Below are 13,716 nucleotides of genomic sequence, written 5' to 3' on the forward strand. Positions count from 1 at the left end.
TTTTTATCCAGTTGAGAGTGCTACTACTAAACCAAACTGGTATGCCTGGCCAGTCTTCCTTATTCGATCAACACCACCAAATCTAACGCCATTACTTTATTGCTGTTTATGGGGGTCTTCTGCTCAGAAGAATGGTGGTTGAGTTGTCTACATAATGACAATGACTTAGAATCATAGAGTCATAGAGATGTATAGCATGGAAACAGACCCTTCGGTCCAATCCGACCATGCCGACCAGATATCGCAACCCAATCTAGTCCCACCTGCCAGCACCTGGCCCATATCCCTCCAAACCCTTCCTACCCATCCAAATGCCTCTTAAATGTTGCAATTGTACCAGCCTCCACCACATCCTCTGGCAGCTCATTCCAAACACGTACCACCCTCTGTGTGAAAACTTTGCCCCTTAGGACTCTTTTATATCTTTCCCCTCTCACCCTAAACCTATGCCCTCTAGTTCTGGATTCCCCTACCCCACTGAAAAGACTTTGTCTATTTATCCTATCCATGCCCCTCATAATTTTGTAAACCTCTATAAGGTCACCCCTCAACCTCCGACACTCCAGAGAAAACAGCACCAGTCTGTTCAGCCTCTCCCTATAGCTCAAATCCTCCAACTCTGGCAACATCTTTGCAAATCTTTCAACCCTTTCAAGTTTCACAACATCTTTCCAATAGGAAGGAGACCAGAATTACATGCAATATTCCAACAGTGGCCTAACCAATGTTCTGTACAGCTGCAACATGACCTCCCAGCTCCTGTACTCAATATTCTGACCAATAAAAGAAAGCATATCAAACGCCTTCTTCACTATCTTATCTACCTGCGACTCCACTTTCAAGGAGCTATGAACCTGCACTCCAAGGTCTCTTTGTTCAGCAACACTCCCTAGGATCTTCCCATTAAGTGTATAAGTCCTGCTAAGATTTGCTTTCCCAAAATGCAGCACCTCGCATTTATCTGAATTAAACTCCATCTGCTACTTCTCAGCCCAGTAGTCCATCTGGTCAAGATCCTGTTGTAATCTGAGGTAACCCTCTTCGCTGTCCACTACACCTCCATATTTGATGTCATCTGCAAACTTACTAACTGTACCTCTTATGCTCACATCCAAATCATTTATGTAAATGACAAAAAGTAGTAGACCCAGCACCGATCCTTGTGGCACTCCACTGGTCACAGGCCTCCAGTCTGAAAAACAAACCCTCCATCACCACCCTATGTCTTCTACCTTTGAGCCAGTTCTGTATCCAAATGGCTAGTTCTCCCTGTATTCCATGAGATCTAACCTTACTCACCAGTCTCCCATGGGAAACCTTGTCGAACGTCTTACTGAAGTCATATAGATCACATCTACTGCTCTGCCCTCATCAAACCTCTTTGTTACTTCTTCAAAAAACTCAATTAAGTTTGTGAGACATGATTTCCCACTCACAAAGCCATGTTGACTATCCCGAATCAGTCCTTGCCTTTCCAAATACATGTACATCCTGTCCCTCAGGATTCCCTCCAACAACTTGCCCATCACCGACATCAGGCTCACTGGTCTATAGTTCTCTGGCTTGTCCTTAACACCCTTCTTAAACAGTGGCACCACGTTTGCCAACCTCCAGTCTTCCAGCACCTCACCTGTGACTATTGATGAATCAAATATCTCAGCAAGAAGCCTAGCAATCACTTCCCTAGCTTCCCACAGAGTCCTAGCTTCCCACAGATCCTGCGGATTTATCCACCTTTATTTATCCAGCACTTCCTCCTCTGTAATGTGGACATTTTGCAAGTTGTCACCATCTATTTCCCTACGTTCTATTTCTTCCATATCCTTTTCTGTAGTAAATTGACGTTTTATTGGTTTTGACAACATTTAGGAATAGTGTGTTTGGGCATATACAGTAATAGTGAATAAGCAGTGGGTTGTGCATGAAACAGAGCTCTACACTTGAATCATTTTAAGAATACTGAATTACCACAGTGCATTTAAATCACTCTCATGTTAACCATGACTTTGTTAGTAGCATTCTAACATCTGAATTAGAATGTTCCACTCCAAGACATTTGACTCTGAGATAAGTACTAAATTCAAGGCTGCCAATGCAACATAGGTCAGAAGCAGGACACACTGCAAAGCTCCATCTTCTCAGGTGGATATGAAACATTCCATGGCAATATTTCCAAAAAGAGAAGGGGAGTTTTCCTTGATGTCCTTATCAATATTTGTCCCTCAATCAACATATAAGTAATTATCATTACACTGCTTTTTGTGGAAATTTGCTATATGCAAATTTTCTCCCACACCTCCAACATTGCAACAGTGACAATACTTCAAAATGACTTCACTTCCTGTAAATATAATTCTACTGAGATTTGTTATGAAAGGCAATGCATAAATAAACATACTTTATTCATTGTACTAAGTTGACCAAGAGATGTCTCTTTAAATAACTTGCAATTCTATAGCACTTTTAATATGGTAGAACATCTCAACAGAAGGATTATGAAAAAAAATCTGACCCTCAGCCTTCTGACACTTAAGCAGGTCACCAAAAGAAGTAGGTTTTAAAGAAGAAGTAAACAGGAAGGTTGAAGTAGGAACTTCCAGAGTCCAGATAGCTGGTAACATGGCCTTTATTGAAAACAACTTAAACATTTAACTTCTGACACTGTCATACTGAAGTTACAGCAGCAACACACAAAAAATGTAGTGCATTTTTCTGAATACTAGCTCATAGTCCATTCAATATAAATATAATGAATGAGTGAATTGATAAATCATCTTTCTCAGCATGAGGTTTATTATATTTTCAGGAGATACATTCATCTGCAGGACACTGTTAAAGCTGAGCTTGATTTTGCATAGCAATGTTTGAATTTCTCCTGTGCAAAACTGAAGCAGTGGGAAACAACAGACTAAACATAACTTTTGTGTATAGAAACAAAATACTGTGTTGCTGGAAATTAGAATTAAAACAGAAAATATTGGAAAACACTCAGCAAAGAAAATGGAGCACCTGTGGAGAAAGAGAAGCAAAGTTCAAATGTTAGATTACTGAACACCTTGAAAAGTTAGACATGCAAAAACTAGCATGTAAAGAAATAATAAATGGTTTACAGCAATATACCAAAGCACAAAACCCCTAGAGAAATGGTGATCCAACTGTGGCTAACAAAAGTAGTTCAAGATTATATTAAATCACATGAAGAGGCTGATAAAGTTTCCAAATAAGTATATACCTGAGGATTGGGAGCATTAAATTAGCTTTTGAGTGAATAAATGAATTAGCTTTATTGTCATGCACTCAACTGCATACAGTGAAAAGTTTATAAGTCGCCACTCACAGTGCCATCTTAACTATAAAGTTACCTAGGTGCAGCTTCTTAAGCATTAGATTAGTTATACTTTAACTAATGTCACCAACGTAGGTATAACCCTTAGAGAAATCAAGAAAAGAAACTTATATTACAGCTATACAGTATAACCATAGATCAGAAAAACAAGAAGCAAGTTAAACAGATAAACATCATTGTCTGCATCCAAGGGCTCTCCACAGCAGTGCAGGGAGCCTCCAGATGATGTGACTGCTGGCTACCACCACATTCCACCATGGACCATTGCTGCCGTGCTCAACTGCGGGCTACTGCACTCACTTTGTACCAGGCCGGTGTCCCTGGTCCGGGTCCTGAATGCCAACCCCACTTTGGAGGCCTGGGTCTAGATTAGAGTGGTTCTGGAAAAACACAACAGTTCAGGCAGCATCCGAGGAGCAGTAAAATCGACGTTTCGGGCAAAAGCCCTTCATCAATTTTACTGCTCCTCAGATGCTGCCTGAACTGCTGTGTATTTCCAGCACCACTCTAATCTAGACTCTGGTTTCCAGCATCTGCAGTCACTGTTTTTACCTTTGGAGGCCTGGGACCAAGGGTCTGAGACTGAGAGTCTGAGAAGACAGAAGAGGAGAAGAAAACCATAGAAGGGAGGAAAAGGGAGAAAAAAAAGAAAGGGTGGAGCAGCCTCCGCCAGTCATAAACTATATAAATGATTTGGGTGTTAAGACCAAATGTAGTATTTCTAAGTTTGCTATGACGTGAATGTGAAGAGGCTTCGGCAGAATTTAATAGTCTAACTGAATGGAAGGGAATTTGGCAGGTGACTTATAACATGGAAAAATGTCAAGTTATCCACTTTGGTAGGAAAACTAAAATTCAAATTATTCCTTAAATAGTCAAAGATTAGGAACTATTAATATCCAAAAGGACTTTACTGCCTATGTTCCCAAGTCACTGAAAGTTAACATGTCATGGGCAATAAGGAGGCAAATTGTATATTGGTCTTTAATCAAAGAAGATTGGGGTACAGAGGTAAAGATGTATTGTTGTAATTGTATAGTCTTGGCACGAATGCATCTGGAATATTGTGTACCATTTTGGTTTCTTCACTATAGAAAAGATATATTTGCCATAGGTTGAATGCAATGAATGTTCACTCGACTGATTTCTGGGATGGTGGGCTTTTCCAATGAAGAGATATTGAGGAAACTGGACTTATACTCTAGAAAGAATAGGAAATAATCTAATTGAAGCATATTAAGTTCTTACAGGGCTCAACAGGTAGCCAAAACAAGAATATTTTCCCTGATAGGAGCTCTGGTGGGGGTGGGGTATCTAGAATCAGAAAATATTGTTTCAGAATAAGTGACAGACCACTTAGGACTGAGCTGAGGAGGAATTCCTTCACTCAGAGGGTGCCAAATCTATGAAATTCTCTACCCCGAGTCCTGTAATTGAGCATTTTTCAGACAGAGATCTATGTATTTCTAGATTTAAGGACATCAGGGTCCTTATAGGTATCTAAGGACGTATAGTTATAGTGCAGGAAAGTAGCATCGAGGTAGAAGATTCATCTCATAGTTGAATGATAGAGAGCCTTTGCTTATTTCTTTCAAAGTTCCTATGCTAGTCACAGCTGGCATATTAGAAATCTGCAATGGATTTTCTTGTGTCAAAATGGTTTTATTCTGTGGAGATTAACGTCCCAATTCCTTGCCAGGACAATCATTTTTGGATCCCCTAATGGAACATAGAGGAGGCTTATCTCAGGGAACAGGACTTGGAATCCAATATTTTTGGTAAAGATTAGAGACTAAATTAAAGGGCTTTTCTGCTGTGAATAGTTTAATGATTTTAAATTGCTATTGATTGTCTATAATTTCCAACATTATTAATCATTACTTACGTGGATCTCACCTTTTGACTCTGGCAGGGTTGGGAGGAGTGCGTGGATGCAGCAGTTGCTCAATTACTGAGGACCTGTCTGTCAAAAAGCTCTAGGGACCAGACGCTGAGCTCGACAAGCCAACTTAGCATGCCGAAAGATACCAACAGATTAAAGAAACATATTACCCTACTGTGTGACAGACTGAGCAAAGGAGGTCGGTTGTCTTTAACTACAGATGGTGCACAGCAGGAAGCTTCAATCTCAGGTAAATTTGGCAGCGAAGTAGAGCAGTGTTCATCAGCTGCTAAACTATAATGAGAGCTATTGTTTTATGTTGTCATGTAATTCACTCTCAAAGTCACATAGCAGACAGTTAATGTTTGGAGTGTAAACACATGAATTCTTATCTATCCCATTATAAGTCACATTGTGTCCAACGAATAATGGGTTTACACAAAGCAAACTAAGTAAAAGATAACGCACTTTTGTTTGCAAGGACAGAGTTGAGGAATTGCTTGTTACAGTGAAAGATAAACAGCCACAAAGGTAAAAAGCTACATATTGCAGAAAGGATTACTTCAGATTAGCACAGCAGTTTGTTAGTTGTTTTGACATTTGCACACATTTTACAGTCTTCAACTTTTCTTTATTCACTTAAGGAAATATTTGTTTTACCTTCTTACAAAAATGAACAGCAAGACTTTACAGTTAAATTATAATGAATTAGCTCTTTGAAGTGTAACTGTTTTTATTAAACGCTGCAATATGCAGTCGATTCTGATATAACGTGATAGTTCTGTTCGTGTCCGATCTCACGTTATAAGAAAATCACGCAATAGCACAGCCATTTAGGTTAATGGGGCCAGAATCGCTTGAGAACCAGTATGGGTAAGGAAAGTTCATGTTCTGCAAATAACGGTCTAAACTCTTCAATCGCATTAAAGCCAACTTGTATTGAAGAAACATGCATTGTAGTAGAATTGATTTTATTTGATTTGATTTATTTATTGTCACTTATACCAAAGTACAGTGAAAAGCTTTTTTACAAACAGTACAGACAGATTATAATAAGCAAGGATGTACAGAATAAAAGATTCAGAAGGAGGCATACAGGTAACATTGCACAGGACATACAAGAGAGATCAAAGTTAGCAAGATCAGCATTATTTGAGGCGAGAGAGTCCATTCAATAGTCTAATAACGGCCAGAAGGACGCTGTCCCTGAACCTGTGGGTGCATGTGTTCATACTTCTGTATCTTCTGTCTGATGAAAGAGGTTATCAGAAATCATTACCAGAGTGCAAAGGATCTTTGATGATGTTAGTAGCGTTTTTGCTGCAGCGAGTCATGTAAATGGAGTCCATGGATGAAGGTTGGCTCCCATGATGGCCTGGGCTCTGCACACCACCCTCTGTAATTTCCTATGATCCTGGGCAGAGCAATTGCTATAAGGTGCTGTGTCACACAGAAATGTTTGTTTCATCTAGCCCAAAGATTGCCAATGCTACTTGACTGAAGCTTGTGAAAATATGTTTATTTTGTGTATTTTAGACAAAATGAATGAACTTTATCCCTAAATTAATGAGTTTCAGGCTAACCAAAATATGGAAAGAGAGATTTGGCTTTATATTTTCTCTTTGTTTCTTCTCTCTTGTCTGTATATTGCGATTGCAGCGTGTATGTTTTGGCAATTTACAGATCAGTGCAGTTGAGTATCTATTTTTTGTTATTTGTGCATAATTATAGATACTTAAATAGAATGCTCCTGTTTCATTTTCTCGGCAATTTGTTCAGGTACATGCAGTGAAATTAATTCTATTTCAATGCTGTTCAGCTAGTACTGCATTATTTTAAGTGTTTTCTTACTCATTTCAGTAGCTGTCACATTGCCAATCTATATCGTAGTTCTTTTCACTCACTGTTCTAGGGCAGCATTATTTCATATGTTGGTCACTGACCACATTTAGTTAATTACAAATCCAGAAACGGCAAATGGCATTTCAAATGAGTAAGTAACAATGAGTAACATTGGTTGTGTGATCTCAGTATTCATTGTGACAGCACATGCAAGGCATGTGAACTGTTTTATGTAAAATGGTGACAGATAAATAAAAAGGGGCAAGTGTTTTTTTTACTCATTGTACTTTACTTCCTTCCTTACCAAATAGTTAAGTAAATATTTGCCAATATTGTCTAGAAGGTGTATTCTATTGAAAGCAATTTATGTGGCTAAAACAGTATCACCATACTGATGACAAATTAATGATTTCTACTGGACAACACTGTTTTAGACACGTGCATAAAAATGCCAAGCCACTATTTTCCACTTTTAGAGATTTCTTCCAAGACCCAGTAGTAAAGAAATACTTCATTAAAGATGCTACAAATGCAGCTCGTTGTGAGCATCACGTGATGCAGGATTGCAGGGTTGCAAAGACCACATAAGGCAAAGGAGACCAGAATAATCAGACATTCAGTTGGGTTTTTGTGACAATCCTACAATTTCTATGCCTACTTTTATCGTTTCACAAATAATTATTCTCAGAAGATGCTGTTCTGAGATGTTTTTACTCATGATCACTGGGCGGCACGGTGGCACAGTGGTTAGCACTACTGCCTCACAGTGCCAGAGATCCAGGTTCAATTCCCGCCTCAGGCAACTGACTGTGTGGAGTTTGCACATTATTCCCGTGTCTGCGTGGGTTTCCTCCGGGTGCTCTGGTTTAGATTAGATTAGATTACATTACAGTGTGGAAACAGGCCCTTCGGCCCAACAAGTCCACACCGACTTGCCGAAGCGCAACCCACCCATACCCCTACGTTTACCCCTTACCTAACACTACGGGCAATTTAGCATGGTCAATTCACCTGACCTGCACATCTTTGGACTGTGGGAGGAAACCGGAGCACCCTGTGGTTTCCTCCCACAGTCCAAAAATGTGCAGGTTGGGTGAATTGGCCATGCTAAATTGCAAGTAGTGTTAGGCGAAGGGATAAATGTGGGGGAATGGGTCTGGGTGGGTTGCGCTTCGGCGGGTCAGTGTGGACTTGTTGGGCCGAAAGGCCTATTTCCACACTGTAAGTAATCTAATCTAATCACTAAAGTGCAATGCCATAACTTTTTTAATACTGTACCTGGTTATATATCCTTTTTAAAATGAATCATTCATTAAGAAACTCTAACTGTGTACTTTGAACAGTTTTGGTCACCTGATTTAGGAAAAGATATTATTTTATCGGACGTGATTCAGAGAAAGTTAATTAGGATGATCCCCAGTATGGAGGGATTATCTTATGAACAAAGCCATGATGTGGAGATGCTGTGTTGAACTGGTGTGGACAAAGTTAAAAATCACACAACACCAGGTTATAGTCCAACAGGTTTATTTAGAAGTACTAGTTTTCGCAGCGCTGCTCCTTCATCAGGTAGCTAATGAGTGATGGACTTTGAGGAAGCTGCAACCAGCAAAATAAGAGTATGCTACTGTGGGACAGCTCCCAATGGGCTCCTGCCATCAGAGACCTTGGTTAGATAAGTCACTTTTGGGACTCACTGACATTTTCTGGCAGGGCAGTAAACCTACACTGGATGTGTCCTCCCTGTGGCAGACTGTGGGGAAACATTAGAGAGTCCAAAGAGGAGAATATGACCAAGAAAGGCAGCCCTTTTGGTCCCAACATTCAGTCACACAGGCTTTCTCCTACAATCCCAGTGGCCCAATGCTTTTCCAGCTAATTTCTTCTTACATATTCAAGGTCCTTACCTACTTCAGTAATGCCTGTTCCTCAAAATGGGGCTCACAAGTCTCTATAGATGCTGATCCTCTGATTAAAATAGTTCCAGAAGTTTGGCCTTGGCCTGACTTCTCTACAAATGCTTATTGACCTGCTGTAGTTGGGTATCTAAGAAAACTATTTAAAAGAAAATTAGTGTGTATTAGTTTGGTGAAAACAATGTATTCTATCTCTAACCACCACGAAAATGTGACAGGAATTGTAAAGCGGATGTGTTTGAAGTTGAAAGAAAAGTGCAGGTTAAAACAAGGAGTCAGCTTGATTCTCCTCTATTATGAACCTAGGAGTAAGAATAGACCATTCAATTTCTTGACCTTATTCCACCATTCAAATAGGTATTGACTGATCAATACACCAACTCTATTTGCCCCCATTTTCCTTGATGTTCTCACCCAAAGTGAATGTTGGCCCATTTTTCAAGGGCCAAGAGTGTGTTGCTGGGAAAGCACAGCAGGTCAGGCAGCATCCGAGGAGCAGGAGAATCGACGTTTCCGGCATAAGCCCTTTATCAGGAAGAGATAGATTCTTGATCAGTTGGAGAGTCAGGGGTAATGGAGAAAGGCAGGACTCTGGACGTGATGAGTATCAGATCAGCTATGGCTCTACTCCCGTTCCTATTTCTAATAGCCTTATGGTCTGACATAAATCTACTGATCTTGGTCAGGAATTTTAATTTGACACCCCCGCCAGCCTTGCTTAAGTCATCGTTTAATGTTCTAAACTCGAACCAGATGAAGCTAAATTTATGCCACCTGTCCTTAAAATTTAATCCTTTATTCCTTGGTTTGTTCATATATGTTAACAATCTAACTTTTTATTTTCTGTCATGAAATGAGGGTATCACTAGGATGTTGCTAATTGCCCTTGAACCTGAGTAGCTCATGAGGTCATTTAATAGAGCATTTAAGAGTCAACCATGTTGCTGTTGCAGGTAGGCCAGAATAGGTAAAGATGGCAGATTTCCTTATCTAAAGGAAATTAGTGAACCAGATGGGTTTTGTAGCAATTGGTGATAGCTGTCTTGTCAAGCACTATTGAGATTGGCTTTATAGTCCAGATTTTTAATTGAATTCAAATTCCATCAGCTGACATAGTGGGATTTGGATCCATATCTCTAGAATATTATCCAGGGCCTTTAAATTGTAATCCACTGATGGGTTACCATTATGCCACTGTTTTATCAGAGCATTTGAGCAATACTGATGGTTGAGTTTGCTAAAGTGTTAGCAAAACGTGTATGTAGTTTCTGATTTTGGCATGTAAAGGATTTGTAGCACTGCAATGTGTTTCCTATAAAGAGAATGATGTTACTTTATTTTTATATTTTGTTACATTGAGTTCCTGTTAATGCAATTTATTGACTGGCAATGACGATATCATGACCAAGTTTTAAGATTTATATTTCCTTACAGGGAGTATTCTTGAAATAAAATTACAATCTGGAGTTCATGTATGCATACACTGCCACTGCAGTTGTGCAAAGTTTAACCAGATTTACTCCAGTGTTCAAAAAATACTTGCATTAGCTGAATATGTTGATATGATAGCTTATGACTCGAATAATTATTTACATAAAGCATGAAAATAACCAGTGCTTCCTTCCAAAGGGGGATCAGTTAACAAAGAATCTGGCTCCGAACGTTATCCAGTGATCACTGCTAGATAGTGCATGTTAGTTGGTTTTGGATAGGTGTGGTAATTCAGTGGAACTTTCTACTGTATAAAGTAGATATGGTGAATAATATAGATGCACTTAACAGGAATCTGGCAAGGACATAAAGGAGAAAGAAAAAGTAGGTTTTTGATGAGGTTAGATGAAGTAAAGGAAAGAATTTATGTAGTATTGTTCATTATCATAGGATGTCCAAAACTGTTTTTTTGTTGTATAGTCTCTGTTGTGTTAAGTGCAGTTTGGCTTGTGGGGAGTCTAAATTCCAACATAGACCAGTTGGAACCAAAGGCATATTTTGTGCTGTAATTGTAGTGAGACCTTTGCCTATGATCATTTTCCATAATGACAAAATAACTGCCAGAAAATACACAGCTACCAACTTGCTAGTGCATGTAAACAACTAGATTTTGATCTGCATGTTTGCCAGCAGGGTGTCCTATTGGGCCTATTTCTGTAGCCTGGGTATAAATCAGAGGTGTTCCCAACTTCTCATACGCGCCCCATCCCTCAGTAACATTTCTAGATCCCAGAATTGGGTGAAGAAGTAACAAAGAGGATTGATAAGAGCAGAGCTGTGGATGTGATCTATATGGATTTCAGGAAGGCATTTGACAAGGTTCTTCATGGTAGACTGGATAGCGAGTTTAGATCACATGGAATAGAGCGAGAACTAGCTATTTGGATACTAGCTCAAAGGTAGAAGACAGAGGATAGTGATGGAGGGTTGCTTTTCAGACTGGAAGCCTGTGACCAGTGGTGTGCCACAAGGATCACTCCTTTTTGTCATTTATATAAATGATTTGGATGTGGCCATAGAGGGTATGGTTAGTAAGTTTGCAGATGACACCAAAATTGAAGGTGTAGTGGACAATGAAGAACTTTATCTTGATCAGATGGGCCAATGGGCTGATGAGTGGTAGATGAAGTTTAATTTAGATAAATGTGAGGTCCTGCATTTTGCAAAGGCAAATTAGGGCAGGATTTATATACTTAACGGTAAGATCCTGGGGAGCATTGCTGAACAAAGCGACCTTTGAGCGCAGGCTCATAGTTCTTTGAAAGTGGATTCGCAGGCAGATAGGCCAGTGAAGAAAGCTTTTGATATGCTTTCCTTAATTGGTCAGTGCATTGAGTATTGGAGTTAGCAGTTCATGTTGTGCCTGTACAGTTTAGGCCACTATTGGAATAGCACATGCAAGTCTGATCTCCCTGCTATAGGAAGAATGGATGTTGTGAAACCTGAAAGGGTTCAGAAAAGATTTACAAGGATGTTGCCAGGGTTGGAAGGTTTGAGTTATAGGGAGAGTCTGAATAGATTGGGGGCTGTTTTCAATTTGTTAATTGACTTAGTAGGCTCTAGGTTGCTGTGCTTGCTATATTCCAACCTAAATCCTTCCAACAGGCAGAGGGAATATTTGTGATGGAGTTAGAGAGAGATCAGAAAAGAACTCTGACCATTGTTAAAATAAATGAATATCTGTGTATTGAAAAGGAGATCCTAAAAATATATGGAAATATAGGGGTGGAGAATGAGTAAACTGGATACAATAAGATGATTTAGTGTAATATTTAAATGATAATAAATTTTAAAAAAAAGTGTTTTAAAAAGAAAGGCAGCTATTGAATAAAACGTTATAGCTACTATTTTTAATTTTTGAACTAAACACAAAATTAGAGTGTTGCAATATTGCCTTCTGCCATTTTAAAGAACAAAACATTTCTCCTGTTCCACTGTCCTTAACTCTGCAATCCCACTTGTCGGCAGTTATAAAAATGATCTTAAACCAAGACAAAAAACTTAAGGCTGATGGCAAAAAACTGATTGCTATCTCGCTTAACTAGGAAAGCTTGAATGTGGACACTGGAACCATTTTAATCGTCATAGTCACAGTTTTACTTCCTTTCATCTTCCCATAAATGCAACTGCAATGAAAGCTTTATTGCAACTCTTCAGTAATAAACTCATTCAGATTAATTAGACGTTGAATAATTCATACAATCCACAATCAGTATATGATTCTTCTTTCATCCTGTGCCTTCAGGTAACTTGCTCTCATAGTTAAACTCTAAGCTTCCACTCCATGCCTTTTTACCACTGTAATCGCCAGTATGGTTTTTTCTGCTTTCCATACCACACAAAATTCATTTTAACCATTGCTAAATTTCCTGTTGGTTATCTGTCAAGGCCAGCTTTCCTGCTGGAAGCATTCCGTTCTGTTTATTCAATTTAAATGGTGCTTTAGTTTCAACTTTTAAAGCAATTTTTTTTGTGTTACACAGTGATTTATATATTGCCTGTATCCTCAAGATTACAGAGGTCAGTTTCATGCTCATTGCATTGAATTTAATGCTATTTCATTTAATGCTTGATATAAAAGTTCTTTTTACCACCATTCTTTGAGGAGTTGCAGTCTGCTTAATTAGCTAGGACTCTGATTTTATCTCAATGGAACCTACAATTAGGCCTCCCTTCATCAAACTTTCATGACAGCTCTTTCTGTGATTTGTACTTGTTGTCAGACCTTGCAAGAATTTTGTGCTGGACTTGAGCAAAAGCATGACACAACTATTTCTTCTTAGCTGAAATAATGTTGCTTTCATGTGAGAAACCTAGAACACAGGAATTAGGAACACGAGTAGACCAATGGCCCGGGAAGCCTGCTTTGCCATCTAACAAAATCATGGCTGATCTTGGACTTCAATTTCACCTTACTGCCCACTCATCATATCACTTGCTTTCCTGACAGACCAAAAGTCTGTCAATCCCAGCTTTCAATTTATTTAACAATAGAGCATCGACAATCTTCTAGAATATGTAGAGAACGCCATAGGTTTGAGTGAAATAATTTCAGTCCTTAATGAGTGGCCTCTTATCATCATGTTTTAGCTTTCCTGATAAGAGGAAATAAACTGCATCTATCTGGTCAAACCCCTTTGATCTCTGTACGACACAATGAGATCGACTTTCATTTCTTCTGAATGCCAAAGAATATTGGCTCAGTTTGCTCAGACCTTTATCTTAAGGACCACATCGGT

General features: G+C 39.1%; 1 protein-coding gene across 7 annotated transcripts in view; it reads left to right on the forward strand.

Annotated features, from left to right (window-relative positions):
- The window catches only part of bbs9 (Bardet-Biedl syndrome 9), a 533,593-nt gene that overhangs the window by 302,547 nt on the left and 217,330 nt on the right, over positions 1-13,716 (forward strand). For all 7 annotated transcript variants that reach the window (XM_043688767.2, XM_043688773.2, XM_043688770.2 and 4 more), the window contains one exon: positions 5,259-5,478. In XM_043688767.2, the coding sequence (XP_043544702.2) occupies positions 5,259-5,478 (220 nt within the window). The remainder of the gene's footprint in view (positions 1-5,258; positions 5,479-13,716) is intronic.

The sequence above is a fragment of the Chiloscyllium plagiosum genome, unplaced genomic scaffold, assembly GCF_037043375.1.
Source record: "Chiloscyllium plagiosum isolate Xiang-an unplaced genomic scaffold, Cpla_swu_hap1 HiC_scaffold_4, whole genome shotgun sequence".
NCBI classification, from domain to species: domain Eukaryota; kingdom Metazoa; phylum Chordata; class Chondrichthyes; order Orectolobiformes; family Hemiscylliidae; genus Chiloscyllium; species Chiloscyllium plagiosum.